Source organism: Trichosurus vulpecula, chromosome 4 (assembly GCF_011100635.1).
Source record: "Trichosurus vulpecula isolate mTriVul1 chromosome 4, mTriVul1.pri, whole genome shotgun sequence".
Lineage (NCBI taxonomy): Eukaryota > Metazoa > Chordata > Mammalia > Diprotodontia > Phalangeridae > Trichosurus > Trichosurus vulpecula.
This window is the reverse complement of record NC_050576.1, coordinates 306,636,211-306,660,701: the sequence shown is the minus strand read 5'-3', so window position 1 is coordinate 306,660,701 and position 24,491 is coordinate 306,636,211. Positions and strand designations below refer to the sequence as shown.

The window sequence follows — 24,491 nt, the reverse complement described above, 5'->3', positions numbered from 1 at the left end:
TGTGAGGATCAAATGAGATAACATATATAAAGCGCTTTGCAAACTTTAAAGCACTATATAAAATGTTATTACTGTTATAGTATTATTATTATTATTGATCTCACTGAGCTTCTTATAAGCTTATTTTCCCCTCATCCTCTTCTTATTTTATGAGCTAACACTGTTTATAACTTCCCATCATCCTTCTTTGAAAATTTATATTCTAAATCAGTGTTTTCCTTGGCTTCCATCTTTCCACTTGGGAAGGAGATAAAATGTTTGCCAAATGTGGTTGTTTTTTGGCCCTTTTGGCCTACTCCTTAGGACAACTGATTGGTTAAACTTCTTTACCTAGGGACCAGTTGATGTCTTCTCTTTAAAAATATCAATAACTTTTTAAACAATAGCTTTTCAAAGTTGTTTTACATTTATATGCCACATCATGCTTCTAACTTTATTCTTTCATTTTATTTGATGTTGATTTTGATCTTTGCACTAAGATGGTGATGAACTGTCTATACATAGATATTTGATTTGAAATTATTACCTTGGTGAAAACAATCATACCCTGTCAATATATAATTTGTTGGACTTTTTCTGATATTATTTGGTGCCAGGCCTGTCCAATTTGAAGAAATAATTTATAATATATGTGTGTAGTTTCTATGTAGTCTGTTAAACTGTTTTCTTTTTTGGTATATTTTCCAGTGTATTTTTCATATCCTTTCTATGCCAAGCTTTGTGCCAAAGTCAACAAGAAATCAAGATGTTGATTTAATTCAGAGGAATTTCTCTAATCTTTATCCTCCACACTAGAGAAAATGGCATATATAACTTTCAGTTACCTTTATGGTAGTCTTTTTACAAATTCCCATTGTGGACAACGCAAAATGAGATGGCCAAATGCCTTGAGAAATGATGTTTCCTATTGCTTTTGAATAAACAACAAAACCAACTCTACTAGGCTCCTTCATTTGCTTCTCCAAAGAACCTGTGGACCATTCTATTTAGTCACAGTCTCCTTTAGTCTTTCATTTCATGTGTAGTGAGAATATCAATTTTGTAGTTATAGAATCAAAGAATCTCAGAATTGGGAGGGATCACAGAGGTTATCTAGCTCAAATTACACTTGAATAGGAAATCCCTCTACAATATCCCTGACAAGCTTCTACTTGAATAATCACAGTATTTGGATATTTGTCACTTTCCCAGGAAGCTTATTCCACTTTAGGATAGCTGGAATTGTTATAAAAAGTCTCTGACAGTAAAATTCAATCTGTCTCCTTCTGCACTGCATCTTCTGCCCTGTCCTCAGCTTTTTCCCAGTTGTATCACCTGAGATTGAGCACAAAATGTCTAATCTCCAGTCTCTTCTTCAGGATAAATAATCCAGGCCTTTTTAAATCTTTAAGCTACTGCTGATCTTTATTTTGTTTTTTTTTTCAATTAACAAGCATTTATTTTCTCTCCTCCTCTCCTTCTTCCAAATGGAGCATAGAGGGGAAAGAGAAAAAAGAGCCCTTGTAAGAAATATGTAAATTCAAGGAAAGTAAATTCCTTTGTCGTCATTGTCCAAAATGATATATTCTATTCACGTATTTAGTTCACCGCCTCTCTGTCAGGAGGTGGGTAGCGTGGTTTATCATTGTTCCTTTGGAATCATGGCTGATCATTACATTGATCAGAGTTCTTATGTCTTTCAGAATTGTTTGTCACTACATTGTTGTAATTGTATAAATTGTTTTCTTCATTCTGTTCATTTCGCTCTGTATCAGTTCATACAAGTCTTTCTAGATTTCTCTGAAACTTTCCCTTTTATAGTTTCTTATAACCTAATCTATTCAGACATTCCCCAATTGATCACATCTCTTAGTTTCCAATTCCTTGACATCATAAAAGAACTATTATAAATATTTTCCTGTATATATAGAACCTTTTTGTCTCTTTGATCTCTTTGGAGTATAGGCCTGGTAGTGGTATAAACATTTATTAGATGCTTGCTGTGGCATTATGTTAAGCACTAGGGTTACAAATATACATAAAGACTGAGACACTCCCTGCCATCATGTAAGACTATGATCTAATGGGGGAAGACAATATAGGAATAGAAGCTGAAAAGCTAGGGGTGGAGGGAAGGTAGCTGGCACAGGAGGATGACGGAATCCAAAAGCGGTGCAGCTGGTAACAAATGAGTCAAAGGGTAAATCCATACAAAGTTATGTACCAAGTAATTTCTGGGGGCATGAGAGAGCATTAATAAGTAAATGAATCTGGTAAAACCTCTTGCAGAAAGTGGTGCTGAATCTAAGAGGCACAGGTGAAGAGGAAGTGTTTTCCAAACACTGGGGACAATCTATGTGATACCCAGAGGTAGAGATGAAATCTTAGGCATGGGAAGCAAAACAGAGGACAGGTGAATAGCGCATGTAAGCATGAGTAATGTAAAACCAGTCTGGGAAGGTAGGCTAGAGCCCAATTGCTTTGCATTTATTTTGCATTTACTGATGTACATGTTGTATTACAAAAGGTGCTTAGAAATGAGATACCCCCAAGCAGTATTATTATATGCTGAATTTATTTATTCTACTTTTCTATTATCACTAAATTACCTGAAGGTATCTTGTTTTTAATCATTGGGTTATTTTTAAGAAAAGGTACTTTCTGTCATAAATATTAGTTGATTATAATATGGAAGACTAGGGTGTGATTATAAGGAAGCAAATTGGAAATTTCGTGAAGGCTTGCTGAATGACTTACCAATCTCATTGTAATATTGAGATAATATAATTATAATGTACATTAGATTTGTGGGAGTACAAAAGTGTCAGAGAATGTATTCTGCCTTAAATCAAGGTGACTTTTAATTCTGACTTTGTTTAACCCCAACATGCTCTGTTTTCCTGCAAAAGGACAGTTCCATGCCTTTCTTGGCATACTGTACACTGTCATCATGCGCAATATGTGATTTGTAGGCATGATGCCTGCTAAAATAAGAGTCCCTACACTCAATACCAGGACCTCCAAGGAGATCTTGAAGGTAGGTCTTCAAGCTAGTTGCAAAGTTTATTTAGATTCCTACAGGGGAATAGAGGACAGCCAGACAGCCAGCCGGAGTGTTCCATAAGATTTTTACTTCTCTGTCAGCCTCCCCCATATTTCCTCATGGTCTCCCCCTTCCAAATCTCAGGGAAAATGGAAAGTAGTTCCTTCTCAGCAGAAACCTAAGTCCCCTGTATCCAAGAGATAAACTTGAAACCATGACCTCCATAGGAATTCAAATGCACTTTTTTGCTTACAAGTACATTACGTGGGTATATTTAAGACTGAGAGGGTATAGTTTCTGGATATCAGCTTTCTTTTTCCTGATAAAAAGGTGCATAGGAGAGGTGAGGAGTGAAGCGTTTGCTCTAATAAACATTGAGTATTAATGACATACCCTCACTATCACTGTATTGTGATTTCAGATGGATCCTACTCACCATCCCTTTCTTCAGACCAAAATGCCCCTCCCTGGCTACCATCCTTTTGGGTGCATTTTCCCCTTTTAGAATGGAAGCTCCTTGAAAGCAAGGACCTTCTTTGCTTTTGCATTTGCATCTACAGTTTAGCATATAGAATTTGATTCTTAATAAGCACAATAAATGTTTTTCTTCCATCAGTTAACTAATTAATTCCATGATGGCTTCTACCACTTTAGAAGACTTGATATCTTTTCCAGTATTCAAAACATATTTTTGTTTTACTCTCATACTCTAAATATGTTTGAATTTTCTACTTAAATACTTGTCTCAGCTGAAGCCTGTCCTTCTGAAGGGAGTATTTTCTGGTCCTCCTTAAACTTAGTATTTTCCCTCTGAGAGGATCTCCAATTAATCTTCTATATATCTTTTTTGTATATAAGCGTTTGCATGTTGTCTCCCTCATTAGATTGTGAGCTCTTTGAGAGCAGGGACTTTTTTAAATTTTATATTCTAAGTGCTTAGCATGGCACCTAGCACACAGTTGGTGCTTAATAAATGTTGATGACTAAATAAGGGAACAAGACATTTTTATTCTATTTAAAAATAATTTTATCTATCAGATACCACGAAAACATTACAACCAGAGGCTGTGGGCCTAATTCCCACAGAAACAGATACTAGAGTTTATATTCTGTTCATCACATATATATTTTGAAAACTTACAAAATCACAACAATCTAAAAATAGAAAAAAATGGCAAATGGGCTTTATTTTAAGAACTATAGTGATTTAGCCCTAGAATATAATTTTGGAAATTAGAATAAGAAATTTAATGATATAGCCTTTGAAATGTTTCAGTTCCTACCACAAGAATTTCTTATGTCCTTTCGTTACCTTGTCTTATCTGATGCCCAGCCCATCATCATTACCCATCATCACAATAGGTTATTTCATCAGCTAATAAATATTACTTATTTGGATGCTTTCACTTTCCTATGTGTTTGCATATGCATCTAGTGTGTGGAGATTTTTAAAGTTAAAATAAGAGAATCATGAGAATTTTAAGACCCAGATGTTCAGTATGTGTGGTTTTACTCCATTTTATCTTTATCACCTCCTTTAAAGAGGCAGCTTGGTGTAGTAGATGAAGAACTGGTCAGGATGACTAGGGTTCAAATCCTGCCTGATGTATCCTGGCTCTGTGACAGTTGTCACTTAAAGACCTCTCAGTCCTGCAGGAAGCTTTCTGCAACTAGAACTCTCCAGGTTGTTCCCTGTATTAATTGCAGCAGAGATCCAGTCTGCATACTCTATTTCTTTATCTACAATAAGTAATAATAAAGTTCCCTTTGTACTTAATTCACAAAGATATTCTAAGGAGCATGAAGTGATACATGTGTGGGATAATTTTGGTGTAGTCTTTTCTAAAGTTAGGGAGATTAAGTAGCTTCTGGAGACTGATGTATTGATTTGTTCCTTATAAGGTAGCAGGCTTTTCCACCTAATGATGAGATGATTCTGTATCTAATAGCAGTTTTTTTGGAGGAGAAAATGGATTATATATTTACAGAGCTTCCTCATCGAAATCTTTTAAATTTTCAATATTTGCAAATTTTCTTGTTATTTCCAAATAATTACCAAAGTATCATTTATATTTCCAAGTAGTTTCATCATTTCCAAGTAATTATCAAAGTATCATATATATCAAGTTCAGTTTATTCATTGTTTTACCTATCATTTGGATTTATAAATAAGTGTTGTACCTAGAGGGGCAACTAGGTGGTGCAGTGGATAGAGCACCAAACCTGGAATCAGGAAGACTCATTTTTCTGAGTTCAAATATGGCCTCAGACATTTACTAGCTATGTGACCTTGGGTAAGTCACTTAACCCTTTTTGACTCAGTTTCCTCATCTTTAAAATCAGCTGGAGAAAGAAATGGCAAACCGCTCCAACATCTTTGCCAAGAAAACCCAAATGGGGTCACAAAGAATCGAACACAAAACAACTAAACAACAACAAAGAAGCGTACCTAGAAAATACAGGATTAAAAGTTTAACATACAGAAACCCTTAGCTTTTATGCACCAGTCAGGTGTAACTCTAAATAGCATTATTAATACCTTACTGCTAATTCATGTTCCTTCTCTTTTATTTTGAAGGTCTGCTTTGTGATACTAAGAAGGTTGGACCTCCTAGCCTTCATTACATAAAGCCTGCCATAGATCAGCTAGCTGTGATTCAGCCTCAGTGACTCACCAATCAGGAAAATGCCAGTCAGCCAAAAGCAAAAAAGGACAGAAAGGCTTTCAAGAGATCATCACCTATAGCCAAATAGGACCATTAGCCATAGCTGCCAGTGAACAGTGGGCAAGAGCCAAAATGATTCCAAATACACTTCTGAAAATTACACATTCTTTAGATATTTTTAGGAAGCCTTGTCAGGGATTGGGCAGAACTTGGTTATTTGCCAGGCAGAATGACCTGGCTGCCCATCCCAGCCACTGGACTGACTAGTAGTGTGCTCTCCTCCCTGTCCTATAACCCCTGGACCCCCTTGGCTCATTGTAGCTGGGTAACGACTACCTAGCTTAGCAGAGTCCAGGGACTACTTTAGAACACTAGTGACAAGTCTTATGTGAAGGATTCTCCATTTATACCACAGTCTCACCAGTTGAGCACTCCTCATCTCTCTCCTAGATTATTGTAATAGTCTCCTAATTGTGCTGGCTGCAGTCAGCCCCTCCTCTCTCCAATCCCATCCTCTATATTGTTGCCAGATTTCTATTCCTGAAACGCAGTTCTTTGTCACTCCCCTACTCAAGAAGCATTAGTGGCTGCCTATTTCCTCCAAGATAAATGAAGATGCCTCTTTTAGACATTTAATGTCCTTCACAATCCTTCTCCCATGTCTTTCCAGTCTGATTCCACATTGCTCCTCCAAACCCACCTACTCGTTATTTCCTATTCACGACATCTCATCTCCTTCCATGCTTTTGCACAGGCTGTCCAGTGTTTCTGGAATACTCTCCATCCTCATCTCCACCCCTTGGGGCCATTGGTTTCCTTCAGAGTTTAGCTTAAATGCCTCCTTCTCCATGAGGTCTTTCCTGATTCCCACAGTTGTTAGGGCCCCATCAATATGTATTTATTTTCTGTCACTCTTGTGCTTATTTATCTCTGTACATAGTGTATCCTCCAGCAGAATATAATCATTTTGAAGGTAAAGGCTCTCATTTCTGACTTTGCATTTTCAGTACTTAGCATAGTGCCTGGCACATAGTAAATGCTTAATATCTGCTTGTTAAGTTGAATACAAGAGAAAAAAGAAATACCCACATTGTCCTTTGCATTGGCTAGAGTACAACTTGGTACTCAATTTAATTTAATTCAACAAACACTTTTAGGAAGAGCATTGACACGCTGGAGTTTGTCCAGAAGAAAATGACCCAGAGTAGTGAGGAGACTTGAAATCATTCCATATGATGGTAAGTTAAAAGAACTGAGGAAGAAAAGACTTGTGGAAATGTAGTAGCTGTCTTCATATATTTTAAGGCCATCATGTAAATGATGGAATCTCCTTATTTTTTTGTGACTTCATGGAACAGTACTAGCACCTAAAGGTGGAAGTTGAAGGAAAGACAGTTTTTTTCTCATATAAGAATTGACTTCCAATATCAATTATAGTTTTTCCACTGTTGAATGGGGTGATGCCTTAACAGGCAATTAATTATCTGTCACTGGAAAAATTTGAGTATGACTTTGCCAGAATATCCTAAAGGATATTCTTACATTGAATAGAAAGTTGAGAATGAGCTCAAAGGTCATTTTTAGCACTGATTCCATTCTTCCTAGTGCACCTTGGTGACTCACTAGACCCTATTACCAAGGCAAAGAATTAAACTATTTCATCTCTGCATTATTCAACATAAGCTTGTTTTATTGGGTTTTTCAGCTTGGACCAGGAGGGCTAAGATTAGGGCCAATAGATGCAAACTACAAGAAAGAAGAGTTTTCAATATAAGGAAAAACTAACCATTAAAGCCATGCAAAAAGAGCATTCTCAGTGTTGCTTCAAAATTGCAGGTCCTAAAAGAAGACGAGAGGTCTCATCAGTGGTGCTCCAAATGGGAGGCCATGTTTTAGGTCGGGTGTTGGGCTAGATGAATTCTGAGATCCCTAAGATGTTTCTGTAATTCCTAGGAGGGCAGAGGAAAGGGAGAGCTCCTTGTTGATCAAGAATACCTGTGTCACCATTTTCCTAGGACAGACCCAACATTTCCTAAACTTTAGGGGAAATCTTATCCTTCCCTCAAAAGTGGGGAGAGATGTCAAAATAAATCTGTGAAATATAAAAATGGGAGTACCTCTGTAGCCAGGGAGATCCCTTAAAATTTATGTCAGCATTTTATTGTGGCCTCGTATTTTGTTGTAGTCTCCAGTCCAGAAAAAACTGGAGAAAATCTTGAAGGAGCAAAAAGTAGGGATATAGATTTTATGAGGAAAGTTTTAAGTTTTTGAGATATTGAGTCTGGACAGTTGATGACTTTAGGAGACCATTTTTGTTCTAGCTCTCAATGCCTTCCTAGCCAAGGTTACATTCTATTTGCTTTTTATGTATCTCATCTATAATATACATGTTGCCCACCTGTTAGAATGTAAGCTCCTGCAGGACAGAAACTTGCACTTATTTCTTTGTTTCTCCAGTGCTTGGCTTACAGTTAGGTAGCAGCATGACAAATGATGTTCTGTACCTGGAGTTAGGGAGATGAGTTGAAATCTGATTTCAGATACATTCATCTGTAAAATGCCTCCTAGGATTCTTTTGAGGGTTAAATGAGATAATAATTGCAAAGCAATGCCTAGTGCCTGGTGCATAGTAAGCACTGTATAGATGTTATCATTATTATTATTAAACTCTGACATCAGACACATTCTAGTCGTATGACCGTGGGCAAGTAATTTGATCTTTGACTACCTCAGTTTCCTCATCTGTAAAATGGGATTAATAATAGCACCTACCTCCCTGGGTTGTCGTGAGGATAAAATTTGTAAAGCACTTGGCAAACCTTAAAACATTACATAAATGCTAGCTATTCTTATTAATCAGTTTTTTATTAATTACACATTAAAATGAATAAGATGGTTTGCAACAGTTCCGCAGTGAATGAACCTTACATGGTCAGGTATAAGAAAAATAATAGAAATAAGAGAGGCTTTCCTTTACAGTAAGAGTTATTAAGCCTTCGAATTTTTACGAGGCTTCAAAGGTTCTCCTTCCCTGGGGAACAACGAAGGTAAGTTAGATAATCATATGTCTTGAATATTTTAGTTCTTTGAACTCCTTGCAGATAGAGTTGAGCTTTTAAACATCCTCTACAGTCTTATGCTTTGGCTTTATCCACTTTACTTGGTACTAGTCAGACCCAGGATCTTCTAAGAATTCCATCGAGTAAAATGTTTTTTTTTTTTTCTGTAAGTGCTTGGCTAGCAGATGGCAAAGTCCTTCCTGTGTAATTACTAATTTATTAGTGTTTTTTTCCCCTCATAGCAATCCCCAGAAGCCTAGCTTATCATGATTATCTTTATGTTTGTAATTTGTAAATTAGTGACCATTTTGTTGGCAAAATCTAGATTTTCCAGTGCTTAGCACAGTGCCCAGCACATAGTAGGTGCTTAAAAAGTGCTAGTTGAATGATTTCCATAATTAAATTCCTCTCTTCTCTTACTCTAATATTCCTGAAGAAAGCCAGTCAATTCCTTTTTGTTTTCACAAATCATGCATTTCAGTTGCTGTTTTCATATTGGGAACTTCTAGATTTTGCAGAGATTTTATGTTCTGGTCAGAAAACCTATGTAGAATTAGAATCCTTCCCTTCTCAAGCTATTTTGTGTTTCATATCCAAGTTCTTTTGTGTCTGTTCATTTGAAACTACAAGCGTAATGTGATTTTGATGTAGAATTTTGTATATGTCATGTCAGGTTGTCTTGCACCTGTTTTATGTACTATTGTCATACCTTACACTAACCAGACTAAGACGACCTCGAAACTATAAGATTAATTAATATAAACCAGTAGCACTCAAAGTATGGTAGTATAATAAAGAGGCTGTGTTTTAGGGATGTGCCTCTTGGTCAGAAACTTCTTAATCAGAGGTACAGACATCCCTATATGGTACAGTGAATAGACCACTGGTCTTGGGGTCAGGAACACTTGAGTTCAACATTAGCCTCAGAAGCTTACTAGTTATGTCACTCTGGACAAGTCACTTAACCTCTGTCTGACTCAGTTTCTTCAATGTAAAATGAGGATAATAATAGCACCAACTTCCCAGGGTTGTTGTGAGCATTAAATGAAATAATATTTGTAAAGCACTTAGCTGAGTGCCCGACACAGAGCACGTTCTTAATAAATGCTTCTTTCTTTCCTTCCTTCTTAGGAGGGATAAGTGTGTGTTCCAAGCTATCAGATAAGGAGAAGATTACAAGATGAAAAATCACCAATTATAAATTAAAATAATGTCAGATAGGTAAGCACACAAGAAGTTTTGTGGGGGATGGGAGCTCAGAGTAGTTTTGGGAAGAAGGTTAGGGTACATAAGGTAGAGGGCCTTTACCTGTGATTAAAATAGAAGCTCAGAGTAGTTTTGGGAAGAAGGTTAGGGTACATAAGGTAGAGGGCCTTTACCTGTGATTAAAATAGAAGCTCAGAGTAGTTTTGGGAAGAAGGTTAGGGTACATAAGGTAGAGGGCCTTTACCTGTGATTAAAATAGAAGCTCAGAGTAGTTTTGGGAAGAAGGTTAGGGTACATAAGGTAGAGGGCTTTTACCTATGATTAAAATGGAAGCTGTATATTTAAGCTTCTTCAGAATAGAATGGATTTCCTTTATCTCTTTACTCCTCCTCCCTTAGCACACACAGTGCCTAGCCAGTTGTTAGCACTTAATACTCTTAAGTATTTGTTGAAATGAATGGGAAGTCTGGAGGGAAGGACCTGCCATTAGGCAGGCAGGCTTGTTGCTAGATTAAAGGGGTCCCAGGCCCTGTTAAAAAAACACACTGACACTTTTCCATTGCCAACATCACTCAGAAACAGAACTCAAATATTCTCTGAGAAAACTTAAATAAAAAATGGAGTGACCCTGTTTTATAGTTATCTCTTTGGATGGGCCCCCAAATCCTATATTTGTGCTCCTATGATTGTCTTGGGGCCAGCTAAGGAGCGATTATATGATTTCTTTAGCTCTTCCAAAAATGAAATTCCATTAACAAGGGAAAAAAAAAACCCTTTCATCACCTCCAGCATCGCCACACACCCTCATTCAATAAACTCTAGTGGCTCTCTATTACTTCCAGGATCAAATATGAAAGCCTCTGTTTGCTTTTCAAACCCCTTTATCACCCTTTTTCCCTCCCTACTTTGCCAGCCCTCATATACCTTATTCATCCCTGAGTCTGCTGTGACAGTGATAGTGGCCTCCTTGTCATAATTCCTTGAATAGGAGGCTCCATGTTCTGACTGGGCATTTCTACTGGCTGCACCTCATTCCCGGAGTGCTCCCCTGCCTTATTTCTTCCTGGGTTCCCTGGCTTCTTTCAAGTTCCAGCTAAACCCTCACCTTCTACAAGAAGCCTTTTTACGACCCCTTAAGTCAAGTGCTTTCCTTGAGATTATCTCTGATTTATCCTGTATATATAACTTGTCTGAACATGGTTGTTTGCTTGTTGTTTTCCCCATTGGGAAGTCCTGAGGGCAGGAAACATTTTTGCCTTTTTTTATATCCCCAGCACTTAGGCTTAGTGCCTGGCACATATTGTTGTTTAGTCTGACTCTTTGTGACTCCATTTGGAGTTTTCTAGGCAAAAGATACTTGTATGGTTTGGCATTTCTTTTTCCAGCTCATTTTATAGATGAGGAAACTGAGGCAAACAGGCTTCAGTGACTTGCCCAGAAAATTGTACATGTCAGGCCAGATTTGAACTCAGGAAGATGAGTCTTCCTGAGTCCAAATCTGGCACCCTATCCACTATGCCACTTAGCTGCCCCAGGGCCTGGCACATAGTACGTACTTAATAAGTACATGTTGACTTGACTCATACCTATGGTTTAAAACGAGTGAAAATGAGTTTCACTTCAAATGTAATCTATCAACAAACACTAACGAGTTATTATTTGATCTCTATTGGTTTTGCTTGGGATGAAGTTGTGGAAGAAGATCTTGGGGGATGGATGAAAAAGGCGGAATCTACACTGAGGTGGGGCAAAGGGTACCTAAAGGAGAGACTGAGAACAGAAAACAAATTTTGTGAACTTTGTAATTTTGTCATATGTTCATATAGGATAAACAAAGACTTTTTGTCATATCTGTGAACATAGATAGCCAGCCTTTGTACAATTCAATGTGTTTTTTTTTAAGAAAGACTGACTTTGATTAAAAAAAGAGCTTTATTCTCAGGGAATTTGTTAACCAAGGTACTGCCATACTCACCCTAAAAAAACAGAACAAAAGCTAGTCTTTAGCTTACCAACAAATTGTTTGTTTGTAGTCAGTTGTTTGGAACTTAAAAGCCATTCTCCCAGAAACTAACTGTTAGGTTCACAGCCTCGTCTGCAGATGTCTTTCCTGTGCCAACAGTTTTGTGGAATATAATTGCCTTGTGTAATGAGGTTTCTATGGGAAAATGCATTCCAGATTCCAACTCAAGACCCTCAGAATACATCTCCCCCAACCACTGAGGGGAACTGGGACTCTCCCTTTTTCCATCTCTCCCACCTGGTGGGCATTGGGATTAGGAATTCCTTCAGCCCTCAAGCCATTGTAGCAAGGGCTTCCAAAGGTTGGGTCTGAGGGGTGCGGGTGGTTAGGGAGATGAAGGGGAATGATAGATGGCCTTCAGGGTGCTGGGGGTAAGAACTGGTCCTCCCAGAACACTTAGGCCTCACCTGTTATTAATCACTCTCCATCTTTTCTGGCTGTTGCACTGCTTCTAATCAAGGTTTCTCCCCTCTCTTGCTGTCTTGAATACAAGTCTTTTAATATTTCCTAAGGGTTTTATTTATATATTTGCCTATGTACTAATAAAAGAAAAACCTATGAGAAATAAAAAGGATCTAAGCTTCTTCCCTTCATGTTTTTTTTCACTTTTGACTCTGGCTGGGGAGGGTGCAGAGGAAGACAGTCACACATAGGTACTAAATAGTGAAGACTGAAAACAAGATTCTTCTACATTTCAGAGGAAAATCACACCCAGCTTCTCCTAGACTTTACTTCCCTTGAACTGGCCTTGGGCTCAGAGGTGAAGGCTAGGTCCCAGGCCTTCAGATGGGGTGTTTTTGGAGAGTTAAGCTGGAATGGGGGTTGGAGATGCTTCTGGGGCCAGTGAGGGTGCTGTGGGATGCTCTCCTCTTTTTCTTTCTCCTTCACTACTGCCCCGCCCCTTGCTGCTGTAGCCTCATCTCTGGATCTAGGATGGAAAAAGGTGAGAAAAGAATTGATGTCTGGTTGGAAGTGGAGGTAGATAGGGGTAGTGAGCTCTGTCAGCAGCCTACGAAGGGGGAAGGGAGGAAACGACAAGAAATTCCAAAAGTAGGTAGCAGCAGGGAATGAAGGATATTTAAGTCTTCCTGCTATTCCTGGGTAGCACTTTGTAAAGGCAAAACATTTATCTAGTATATATAATGCAGAAACTGCCTTTAACTTTATTTATCATATTTATTTTCACATGCAACAAAGTTGTTCAAAATCTGTTTTGTCTTTTATATATCAATCTATTTTTACAAGGGTCGATTTTAAAATGAGTTAACTAAATGCATTTTTATTTCATGAGAATGTAGAGATTATATACACATGGCATATATACATATATAACCATGAAAATACTGAAAAATATTTGTACTATTTGAACATTTGATCCCATTAGAATGTGAACTTCTTCAGGGGAGGGATAAGCTCATCTTTTGTATTTGTTTCTTCAGCACATAGTGCCTGGCACATAGTAAATGCTTAATAAATGCCTGTTGGTTGACTTGAGGCATTTGTATAGAGTTATTTTTTTAAAGATGCAAGACAAATACATTTTTCTCCTTATATGATCTTTTTTCCCATTTAAAAATGGCTTTTAGGAACAAAGGGAGTAAGACTAATTAAAATTTTACAAGTACATCATACTTTTGCTAGAATTCCACCAATATAATGCAAAAGTTGAAAAGAAAGACATGAACACTGGTTTATTTGTATGATTAATGTTTATCTTGCTATATAACAGAGAGAATTCTTGTAGTGATGTCATATAGGATAAAGAGAAATACATGTTTTTGGAGGTATTTGTCTTGGTAACATCAGTAAGTTCAGTGAAGCCTAGAGATTTCTGGAGCACTCTGCTGGCTCCTGGAGCCAGGAGTATATTATGATTTACTGGTTCTCTGTTTCATTTGATGAGCTGTCCTAGGGAAAAAAAAACATTTTCAAGTAATAAAGCATCCATTTGGCTCCCAAGTAATGAGAGAAGCATTGCTCTTTGCATTAACTATTTATTCAGGAAGAGGGGAGAGCAACTGTTAATGAGCTCTATCAAAAGAGAGTAGTAGAAAACTGAAGGAAAGACCAAAGTGAAATGTCTTTCAATTCCATATGCAGTTAAAAAAATACCCAAAGCTGAAAGGTTTGAGTTACTTGCCCATGTGACTGGTAGCCTGCTGCACTTGAGGGTCTGGGCAGATATATTAAAGTGCAACTGAGCTTAATGAGTTACTGCTGAGTCCAAATCAACAGCGGATAAAGTCCAGCAGGGCCTGGGTAAGTGGCTAAGACTGATTGGATCTCTCTCTGTCTCTCTGTCTCTCTCTCTCTCTCTGTCCTTCTCTCTCTCTGTCTCTGTCTGTCTCTGTCTCTCTCTCAACTTTAACGTCAATGTACATTTTAAAATAACTTTGTTTTGGTTTGGTGTTTCTCCTATCATGAATTAATGAAAAATAAAGTCATTTGAAATGTTTAGTTTTTGTTTTACTTGTACAGTCTGTTTGAGGATGAGGCATGAAGTACGGAATAAATTAATTTATGACTCTACAGAGAGATTTTTTTGACTAAAGAAGTAATAAATGCTTAAGTCGATGTGCTTTTTAGTTGACAATTTAAAGCAATTTCTGTGCTAGATAGTGATTTTTTCCTGTTTTTAATTGTTTTTCCTGAACACATACATGATGATCCTGTATCTGAAATTGATTAATTTTGAAGTTCTAAGTTCAGTGTTCAGGAATCTGGGTTCCTTACAAAGTTTCATGTGCTGTGCCATAGCCTAACCCTGACTTTTCTTAATGTATTTTGTTTGCCTTTTATACTAATGAACCAAGAAAAATTGTATGGTATTTTACAGTAATATGGGAAATACTGGGTCTTTTTTACTCAAAGTAGCTGAGTTATCTTTTTCCATTACTTCTCCATGCTCCCCACTTGACCTCCAGAGCTTTAATTTACACAAAATTAAATCCCTGCTTAAAATCCAAGTCAAAAGGCACCAGATACATAACATTGCCACATAATACTATTTCATTACTAACCAAACACTTACTACTATGGTGAATTCAATAGAAATAAAGTACTAAACAGACTTGATGTCCCTATTTTTTTCCTTTATTACAATTTATTCTTGAGGTCATTCATAACGTAATTCTTTAGAAAGCTTACAGTTGCTTCAGTATTGTTTTGACGTTTACGTGACATTCTCCTTATAAAGAAACAGATTTTTTGCTTCTTAATTTAAGTAGATCATATTCAAAATGGTATGATAAATAAGTAATAATGTAACTAAAAAAGAGAGACTCCTAAAGATCAAGAATAAAAGTAATTTCCTCCCTAGATAGAAGCTTTATATTTTAAGCATTGCATTATGGTTTGAGATTAAATCTTATGTATGTTTATAGAGTGCATTTTGTTTTCATCACCAAAGAATGGCAAAGAGGTAGAAAATGTAATTGCTTTAGATGTTATGATTTCCTTTTTATTATTTGGAATCATCAAATTGGGAACTTTCTTTCAGATAATCACCCCATTCAGGAGGCTGGTATTGTGCGCCGAAAACAGAAAGGAGATGGAAGACTGGATCAGTTTACTGAAGTCTGTACAGTCAAGGGAACTTTATGAGGTAAATAAAATCCCTTTCATTGTATCATGTTGCTGTTCCAAAATCAAAATTCACTAGAGTTCTAAGTGTTAGATTAAAATAAATTACATATATAGTATTTCTGTATTTTGTGTATACACATATATATAAAATTTAAATGAATATACTATGGTTTTTAAATATCTATCACTTTAAAATTTATTTTTCTTTTGTGTTGTATATATATATGTGTGTGCATGTGTATATGTGTGTGTATACATACATATATACGTATATGTATGTATAAGTACACACACATACACACACTTCCTAATTGTATCATTAGCCATATTCAGTACTTGCAAATTTGTTTTAACTTCTCCTTTACCAGGCAGCACAGTTTAATGTGGAACATTTCTCAGGGATGCATAACTGGTATGCCTGCTCCCATGCTCGACCCACCTTTTGTAATGTGTGCCGAGAGAGTCTCTCTGGAGTTACTTCCCATGGCCTGTCTTGTGAAGGTAATATATTCAGCCAATGGCATATTCTCCCACTTCAGTGTCTCCCAAAGATATAAGAATAAGATGCAAGAGCTAGAAATGCTTCTAACTCCTCTGAAATAAACAGAACTATTAATGACAGAAAAAAATTCCTTATGGGTAGAAAAGAAGGTTGAGATTGTCATAGCTTTTATAAAATATTGACTTTAGTGGTTTGAGTTTATTTTAGCATCAAGTTGTGCTCCACACCTAGGAATAACTTTGAAATTTATTTGTCTTAAAGGAACATGTGATAGAAGTGGGAAAGACCAATGTGTGAAAGAAAATGTAAACCAAAATAGGGTGAGGCATTGATCCTCTGAAATTACTGGCAGCTTCTTTTGATCAAATCTTTTATTTTCCATTTTTAAATCAACATTTTATTTTTAAGTATATACATATACACAATTTTTAATTTTTTCAGTTATGAAGCATTCATTTTTTTCTCCTTCTCTGTGGAGGGAGGGGAGAAAAGGAGTGAAAGAAAGACAGAAAGAAAGGAGGGAAGGGAAGGAAAGGAAGGAGAAAAGGAGGGAAAAAAGGAAGGGGAAGGAAGGAGGAAAGGAAGTAAAGAGGGAAGGAAGGTGGGAAGGAGAGAAGGAAGGAAGGAAGGAGAGAAGAAAGGAAGGATGTAGAAAGCCAGTCCTCCATCAAGCACAGTCAAGCAAAACAAATTCTCATATTGGTTATGTCTAATGCATTTCTTATGTTATGTGTTAGTTCCTCATCTCTCTGTCATGAGATGTGCAGCATTCTTCTTTGTTAATCTCTGGAATTGTGGTTGGTCATTTAGTTAATCAGAGTTCTTAAGTCTTTTAGAATTGTTCAATTTTAAAATATTGATATTACAAATTGCTCTTTTGGTTCTTCTGACTTCATTCTACATCAGTTGATGCAAGACTTTCTTTGTCCCTTTGAAACCATTTTTTGTGTTTCAGTTTGCTCAGTCATTCCCTAACGAATGGGCATCCCCTTAATTTCCAGGGTTTTTTGGCCATCACAGAAAAGAGCATCTGTAAATATGTTTTGCACATATAGGACTTTTCCCTCTTTCTTTGATCTCTTTTGGGCATAGATAGTGGTATTCAATCAATCAATTAATCAATAAACATTTATTATTCCTGGACCAAAGGGCATGTATAGTTTAATATCTTTTTGTGCAGAATTTCTGACTGCTTTCCAGAATAGTTGGATCAATTCACAGGTCTACCAACAGTGAATCAATATGTCTGTTTTCCCATAACCACTCCAATATTTATTATTTTCATTTTATTGTCAGCTTTGTCAATTTGATGGAGGCGAAGTGGAACCTCACAGTTGTTTTAGTTTGCGTTTTGTTAGTAGTTATTTGGAATATTTTTTCAAATGGCTATTTTTCTGGTATTATTTGCTTGGACCTGACTGACTATACAATGCAAAATATGTTCCTTTAATTGTTCCTTCTTAGATATTATTTATAGTTTAGAACAGTGCTTACTTTACTCTTTAAAAATTTATATTTAGCTGTATGAATCTTTAACCTCCCTAACCCATTTAAACTCTTAAGATCTTTGGCCTATTTTTCTTTTTTTAGAATACATTTTCATCTTTTTTTTAATATCACCAACATTTCTCCCAATATCGTTTCCTCCATCCTTTTTCCCAGAGAGCTATGTGCTACAACCATTACCTCCCACCTCTGCAAAGGAGTAGGGTGGGAATGTCTTCTCACACCTCTGCTTTAGATCCATGCTTTTTCTTTGTAACTTGAAACATTATTTTTTGAGTGATTCGTGTTTGTTCTTTTCATTTACGTTGTTGCAGTCATTATGGATAAAGTGCTAGATCTGGAGTCAGGAAGATTCATTTTCCTGAGTTAAAATCCAACATCAGACACTTATTACCTGTGTGACTCTGGGCAAGTCATTTACCTTGTTTGCCTCAGTTTCCTCATCTGTAAAATAAGCTGGAGAAGGAAATAGCAAATCACTTTAGTATCTTTGCCAAGAAAATGCCAAATAGGATCAGGAAGAGTCAGACATGATTGAAATGACTCAACAACAGCCATTGCGTATTATTACTTTTTTGACTTTGATTACCTCACCCTGCATCAGATTATAGAAATTTTCCCATGATTTTCTGTATTCATCATTTTCATATTTTCTTGCAGTACAATAATATTCTAATACATTTACAAACCACCATTTGTTTAACTATCCCTCAATCAATAGGCATATGTTTTGTTTCCAATTCTTTCCATCACAAAAAGTGCTACTATAAATATATCGGTATAAATGGAGACTTTTACTTTTGACTGTCCCACTTGGATGAATTTTACTAGAAAGTTTGGTGCTGGGTAAAACATAGAGGAAAGAGAAGCTGCTAGTTAAGTTGTGTTGTTTCCTAGGGGACCGGGGTCAGCTCCTAGGGAAGTGAGGGGAGGGGTACAACACAGTTGAAGGATGGCCTGTGAGTGGATATAATCTGGTGATCATCAATGAAAATAGCCTAATTCTTCCACCACAAATCCTTGGCCATCCTGCTCTGCCTGGAAGCTGTAAGTTGGGGGCCAGTGGGGTCTGATTCTTGGAGAATCTGGTCCTGGCTCTTGGGGGTAGGGGGAAGCAGGGTCATGGAAGCTTTCAGAGATCTGAGAGCAGAAGACTCGGTCAAGGAAGGTAGCAGGAGGCAGGAGAGTTTAGGTACTTCCCCCTACCCCCAACTTCCTTCTTAGCACCTAAACACATCCCAAATAGTGGATGTTTCCCTTTCAAATTCCTCTCCTTCCCTCAATATCTGCCTAGTCTTTTGGTCATCTTTGACTTGGCCTTGGCACATGGTCAGCTGGGATTCTGGCCCAGAAGGGGTTCCTCTCTCTCGAGAAATTAGAGTTGCTTTCTGTAGATGAGGAACTGAATTGAGATAATGATGTCCAGGAACAGCATGCTCAGGCTGCCAGTGAACTAGGGGATATGGTGGAGCAGGAAGCTACCATCAGTGCACTATACTGCAGGGCTCTTCAGCAGCATGCTCGGCCCATACATCATACATTGTGTTAGCCCAGATCACCAGGGCAAACAGGAAGTGCTGATTCCATGAGTGGGCTTCCTGTGGAAACTGGTATAGATCTGGGACAGACAAGACAACAGGTCTAGGAGGCTGGAGATGGAACCAATGATGTAGCCAATACTTTCCTGGTTGGTGAAGAGTTTTTCAATGGGTTCCATAGACAGGAAGGTTCTGCCCCTGAAGACCTCCTATGGGGTTCGGAGGCTGGGATTGAGGAGGAGGCCAGCTGATACTGCTCCCAAAGAGATGAAAAGGAAGGCCAGGTTGATGGGGGATGATATTAAGGAGCCTTGGTTTTTGCATTTGTAGTAGCAGCAAAGGGGTGTATTAGGAGGTCAGTCAGCATATTGTAGAGGTCGATGTATGTCTACTTGATTGGCAAGGAAAGAGCTGACAAGGTTATAGGAGTCTCTGCCTAGCCAACCCATCAGGAACCAAATGGATATCATGTGGTCCATGTTGTCCATCCTACAGGCCTTGTTGTACTGGAGGGAAGCAGCAGCAATAAAGTAGGCTGTTAAAGTCACATGGAGGGTGACACTGGCCATGTTCCAGCTATTCTGGGCATACTAACTGAACCATGCGCCAGATACAAGGGGAACTTGGGTGGGGGGGCCAGCAGCAAAAGTTCTTGGCAAATACCCTGGATGGAGCTGAAGTTCTTCCAGACCATGGGGCAAGTGGAAGAGATTCACTCAGGTGTTAGGGTTGGCTCTCCCTTGGAGACTTTGTTCTTATCCATCATTTCCTTGGGGTATAAGCTTGGAAGTGGAATCTCTTTGTGAAAAGATGTGGACATTTCAGTGACATTCTTTACATAATTTCAAGTTGCTTTTCAGAATAGTTGCGCTGATTCACAGCTCCACAAAAATGTATTAATGTGCCTGTCTTCCCACAATACTCCCCATGTTGACTATTCCCATCTTTTGTCATCTTTGTCAGTTTGCAAGGTGTGAAGTGAAACCTTAGGATTGTTTTAATTTGTATTTCTCTTACTAGTAGTAATTTGGAGCATTCTTTCATATAGTTATTAATAGTTTGCAGTTCTTCTTTTGAGACCTGTTTGTTCATATCCTTTGACCATTTAGTTATTGGATATACACACATACATACATACACACATGTATATATACATATATGTGTGTAGATGTGCATACATACATGTTAGTTGTTTATATATCTTGGTTGCCACACCCTTATCTGAGAATTATGATACAAAGATTTTTTCCTTCCCTTCCCATGCTTGGTTCATTCATTTTGTTTGTGCAGAAGGTTTTCAAGTTCTTGTAATTGGAAGTTAACCATTTTATCTTTTGTAATTGCTATTATCTCTTGTTTGGTTAAGAATATCCATAGCTGTGACATTCCCCATGACATGCCTTTCCTTCTGTTTTTAAATAGTATGATATTTAACATTAAAGTCATATATCCTTTTAGAATTTATTGTGGAATACTATGTAACATCTTGATCTAAGCTTAATTTCTGCCAAGCTGCTCTCCAGTTTTCCAGCATTTTTTAAAAAAATCAAATACTGAGTTCTTGCACAAATAATTCATTTTCTACTTTATCAAACACTGGTTTATTGAACTCCATTGTTCCTTATTCTCCCTTGTCTAGTTTGTTCCATTGATGTACCAATACCAAATGGTTTTTATGACTGCTGTTTCTTAACATAGTTTGAGGTCTAGAACTGCTGATCCCTCTTTATTATTATCTCATTGCATTATTTTCCTTGTTACTATAGATCCTTGTTTCTCTAGATGAATTTTGTTGTTATTCTGTCTAGTTCTGTAAAGTATCCCTTTGATAGTTTGATGAGCATAGCAGTAAAATTAAATTAACTTTGGTAGCATTTCCATTTTTATTTTATTGGTGTGGCTTTGGCTTATTTCTTGACTGATGAGTTGGAATTATAGTAACAAGTCAAATTTTCCTAGTCCATTGAAGTTTACTAAAGTATTGTTCATGTATTTTCTTATTTTATAGTCGCAATGACCTTGTGAAGTAGATATCCCTACTATCTCCATTTTATAGTGGAGGAAATTTGAGATTTAGATAGATGAAGCAACTTGACCAGGGTGATTCAGTTAGTAAGCATTTGAGCTAAGACTTGTATCCAAGTCCAGTGCTCCCTCCACATTTCATTAAAATATTTAAATTCAGAGTTTTGGGGAAAGTCAATCTTTCTTTTAGAGGTGTTGAATTTTAACCCTAACTGTTTGTGGCATTAGTAATAATAACAGTAACAATGACTCACCTCATAGAATGATTTAATGTTTGCCATGTACTTGATCTATTTGTGTCATTTGAGACTCACAATAGCCTTGGGATGTAGGCACTACAGGTATCATTATCCTCATTTTACAAATGAGCTAAGAGGCAAAGAGGGTTCTAAGTGAATTTACTATGGTCACAGATACTGAGAGAGGTAGGAAATGAGCTCAGCTCTTCTTCATTCCAAAACTGCCTCTCCACTACACCATGCTGTCTCTCCCTCCACTCATAAGCGTACCATGCCCCCTTTTACTATTGTCCTGGAGGACAAAGTTATCTCAAGTAGTCTATAATAGATGGTGCCTTGTAATTGAATCATTATGCAGTAACAGACTCATGATTTTAATCATCAGCTGAGTGGTTTTAAATTATGGACTGCTGCCTGCAATCTAACATTAACATAGATCTTCCAATCAAATGATTTATCATTACATGTGGGAATTTATAGGAAGACTCTGGTTGTAAACAATTTCCCAAATAACTTTTATAAAGTTTTGTACCCTCAAGTTGCATTATGGGCCTGCTCACTTTCAAATCAGATTTAGGGGAGGCATTCCAAGTATGTAGGACTTATTTTTTATTTGAAAAATGTTCTCTTTGCTTAAAAAAGATGTAGTTTGACTTTTTTAGACTGGTAAATAAACTTAATGCACTTTCTAGGAGGTAAATAATTTATTCCCATCCTGCATCCAAGGCTTTATTGCCCTTTCTCACCTCCCAAACTAAAAAAAAATGTACAAGGCTTAATTGTCCTTTCTCACTCTCCCAAACTAAAAAAAATGTATTGACTGGGGTACAATGTGGAATTTTGCCTTGTGAATTTTATTAAACTACTTACATTATCCTGAGAGAGTTAAGCTTGAAAATAAACAGATTATATAGCTGCTTTAACATTTAAAAATAAAACAAGAAAATTATGCTCATAAGAGCAGGATACCTAGAACCTTCTTTCAATAAGATAGTTATATCTTCCTATAAACAAAGAAGTCTTCTTAACTATTTGATTAGAATGTTTCCATCATGACTGTTTTTTGTTTATCTCTTGTTTTTAGTTTACAACACTCACAAGTTTTTCAGTCCCAAATTTTCTCTCCCTCTTTCTCCCCCAAGATGGCATGTAATGTGATATAGGTTCTACATATACCTTCACATCGAACTTATTTGCATAATAGGCCAGTTGTAAGGAAGAATTATAACCAATAGAATGAATCATGAGAAAGAAGAAATGACACCAAAAAGGAAGGAAAAAAGAGAGAGCAAATAGTTTGCCTCAATCTGCATTCAGACTACATAACTCTTTCTCTGGATGTGCATTTTCCATCATGAGTCTTTTGGAGCTGTCTTTGAACCTTGCATTGATGAGAAGAGTAAAGTCTATCAAAGTTAGTCCTTACAGATACTGTGTGTCTGTAATCGTGTATAAATGATCTCCTGGTATTTCTCCCCTTACTCAGCATGAGTTCATATAAGTCTTTCCAGGTTATGATGAAGTCCATCTGCTCCTCATTTCTTATAGCACAATAGTATTCCATTACATTCATATACCACAATTTGTTTAGCCATTCCCCAATTAATGGGCATCCCCTTGATTTCCAATTCTTTGCCACCACAAAAAGAGCTTCTGTAAATACTTTTGCACGTACTGGTCCATTTCCCACTTGTGTGATCTCTTTGGGATACAGCCCTAGAAGTGGTATTGCTGGGTCAAAAGGAATGCACATTTTTATAGCCATTTGGGCATAGTTCCAAATTGCTCTCCAGAATGACTGAATCCGTTCGCAACTCTACCAGCAATGTAACAATGTTCCAATTTTCCCACATCCTCTCCAGCATTTATCATTTTCCTGTTTTGTCATGGTAGCCAATCTGACAGGAGAGATCATTTGAAGCATTAGCAATCAAGTCATTTCCTGAATGATTTCTGTGGTCTGTTTTTAAAAGCTATGGCATATTGCTTATTAGTATTCTTGGACACTTGGGAAATTTCATGAAATCCTACAAGACACTGAAGTTTACCTTTTGATTCTGTCAAGGTAGCATTACCTGCAAGATGTTCTTGTTTCATGGGACCTTTGGAAAGTACCTAATGTTTCTACCTTGGGTCCTACTTGTGAACCATGCCCATCTATTTTATTTGGCTATAATGAAGAATAACTAGAGTTATCATTTTAAAGCTTTCTATATAGTAAGGATTATGTAAATTATTTATATTAAAAAATAATTCCTGAATAGTCTATCAAGAGAATTGAGAAGATAGTTAACAAAAATGTCAATTTATCAAAATTGCCTTGGCGTGATAATGTTTTATTTCTTTATCAATATTATCAGTTCAGCCACTATCAAAAATTTAGGATTATGGTACTATAGATTTAGATATGGAAATGACATTAGAGGTCATCTAGTCCGCCGCCCTCCACTATAATTTTACAGGTAAGGAAACTGATGCCAAGAAAGGGAAAGTGACTTTTCAGAGGTCACATAGTAAGTGGCAGAGCTGGGGTTTTAAGTCAGGTCCTGTGACTCCATATCTAATTCTCTTTCTGGTGAGTTCTGTATCACACTGCATCCCTAAGGCACTCATAAGGACTTTACACCTTTGGGATTTAATATTTTGTTGTTGCTGTTGAGTTGTTTCTGTCATGTCTGACTCTGTGACTCCATTTAGGGTTTTCTTGCCAAAGATACTGGAGGGGTTTGTCATTTTTTTCTTCAGCTCATTTTACAGATGAGGAAACTGAGGCAGACAGGATTAAGTGACTTGCTCAGAGTCACACAGCTAGTAAGTGTCTGGGGCTGAATTTGAACTCAGGTATTCCTGACTTCAGACCCAGCACTCTATCCACTGTGCCACCTAGCTGCCTCTTTTAATATTTACTGAATGCTAATAATATGATACAAGAAGCACATTACCATGATTTTGACTTTGATTTGATGATTTTGATTTTGTCTGAAAAATATCAACATGGTTCTGAGGAATTATCTTTTACTAGTCATTACATCAGTACCTGAATACAGCATGATCTCACTGATGAGGACACTTCCTCTGAGGAGGTAGACGATAACGTCCATGACTTTTTGTCTGCTGATT

At 37.1% G+C, this 24,491-nt stretch overlaps 1 protein-coding gene across 4 annotated transcripts in view; it reads left to right on the top strand.

Moving 5' to 3' along the window:
• Positions 1 to 24,491, top strand: part of DGKH (diacylglycerol kinase eta) — a 205,511-nt gene that overhangs the window by 107,627 nt on the left and 73,393 nt on the right. For 3 of the 4 annotated variants that reach the window (XM_036755358.1, XM_036755357.1, XM_036755359.1), the window contains exons 4-5: positions 15,476 to 15,580; positions 15,930 to 16,062. In XM_036755358.1, the coding sequence (XP_036611253.1) occupies positions 15,476 to 15,580; positions 15,930 to 16,062 (238 nt within the window). Of the gene's footprint in view, positions 1 to 15,475; positions 15,581 to 15,929; positions 16,063 to 24,491 lie in introns of those variants that run through there. The other variant, XM_036755360.1, reaches the window with a different exon arrangement.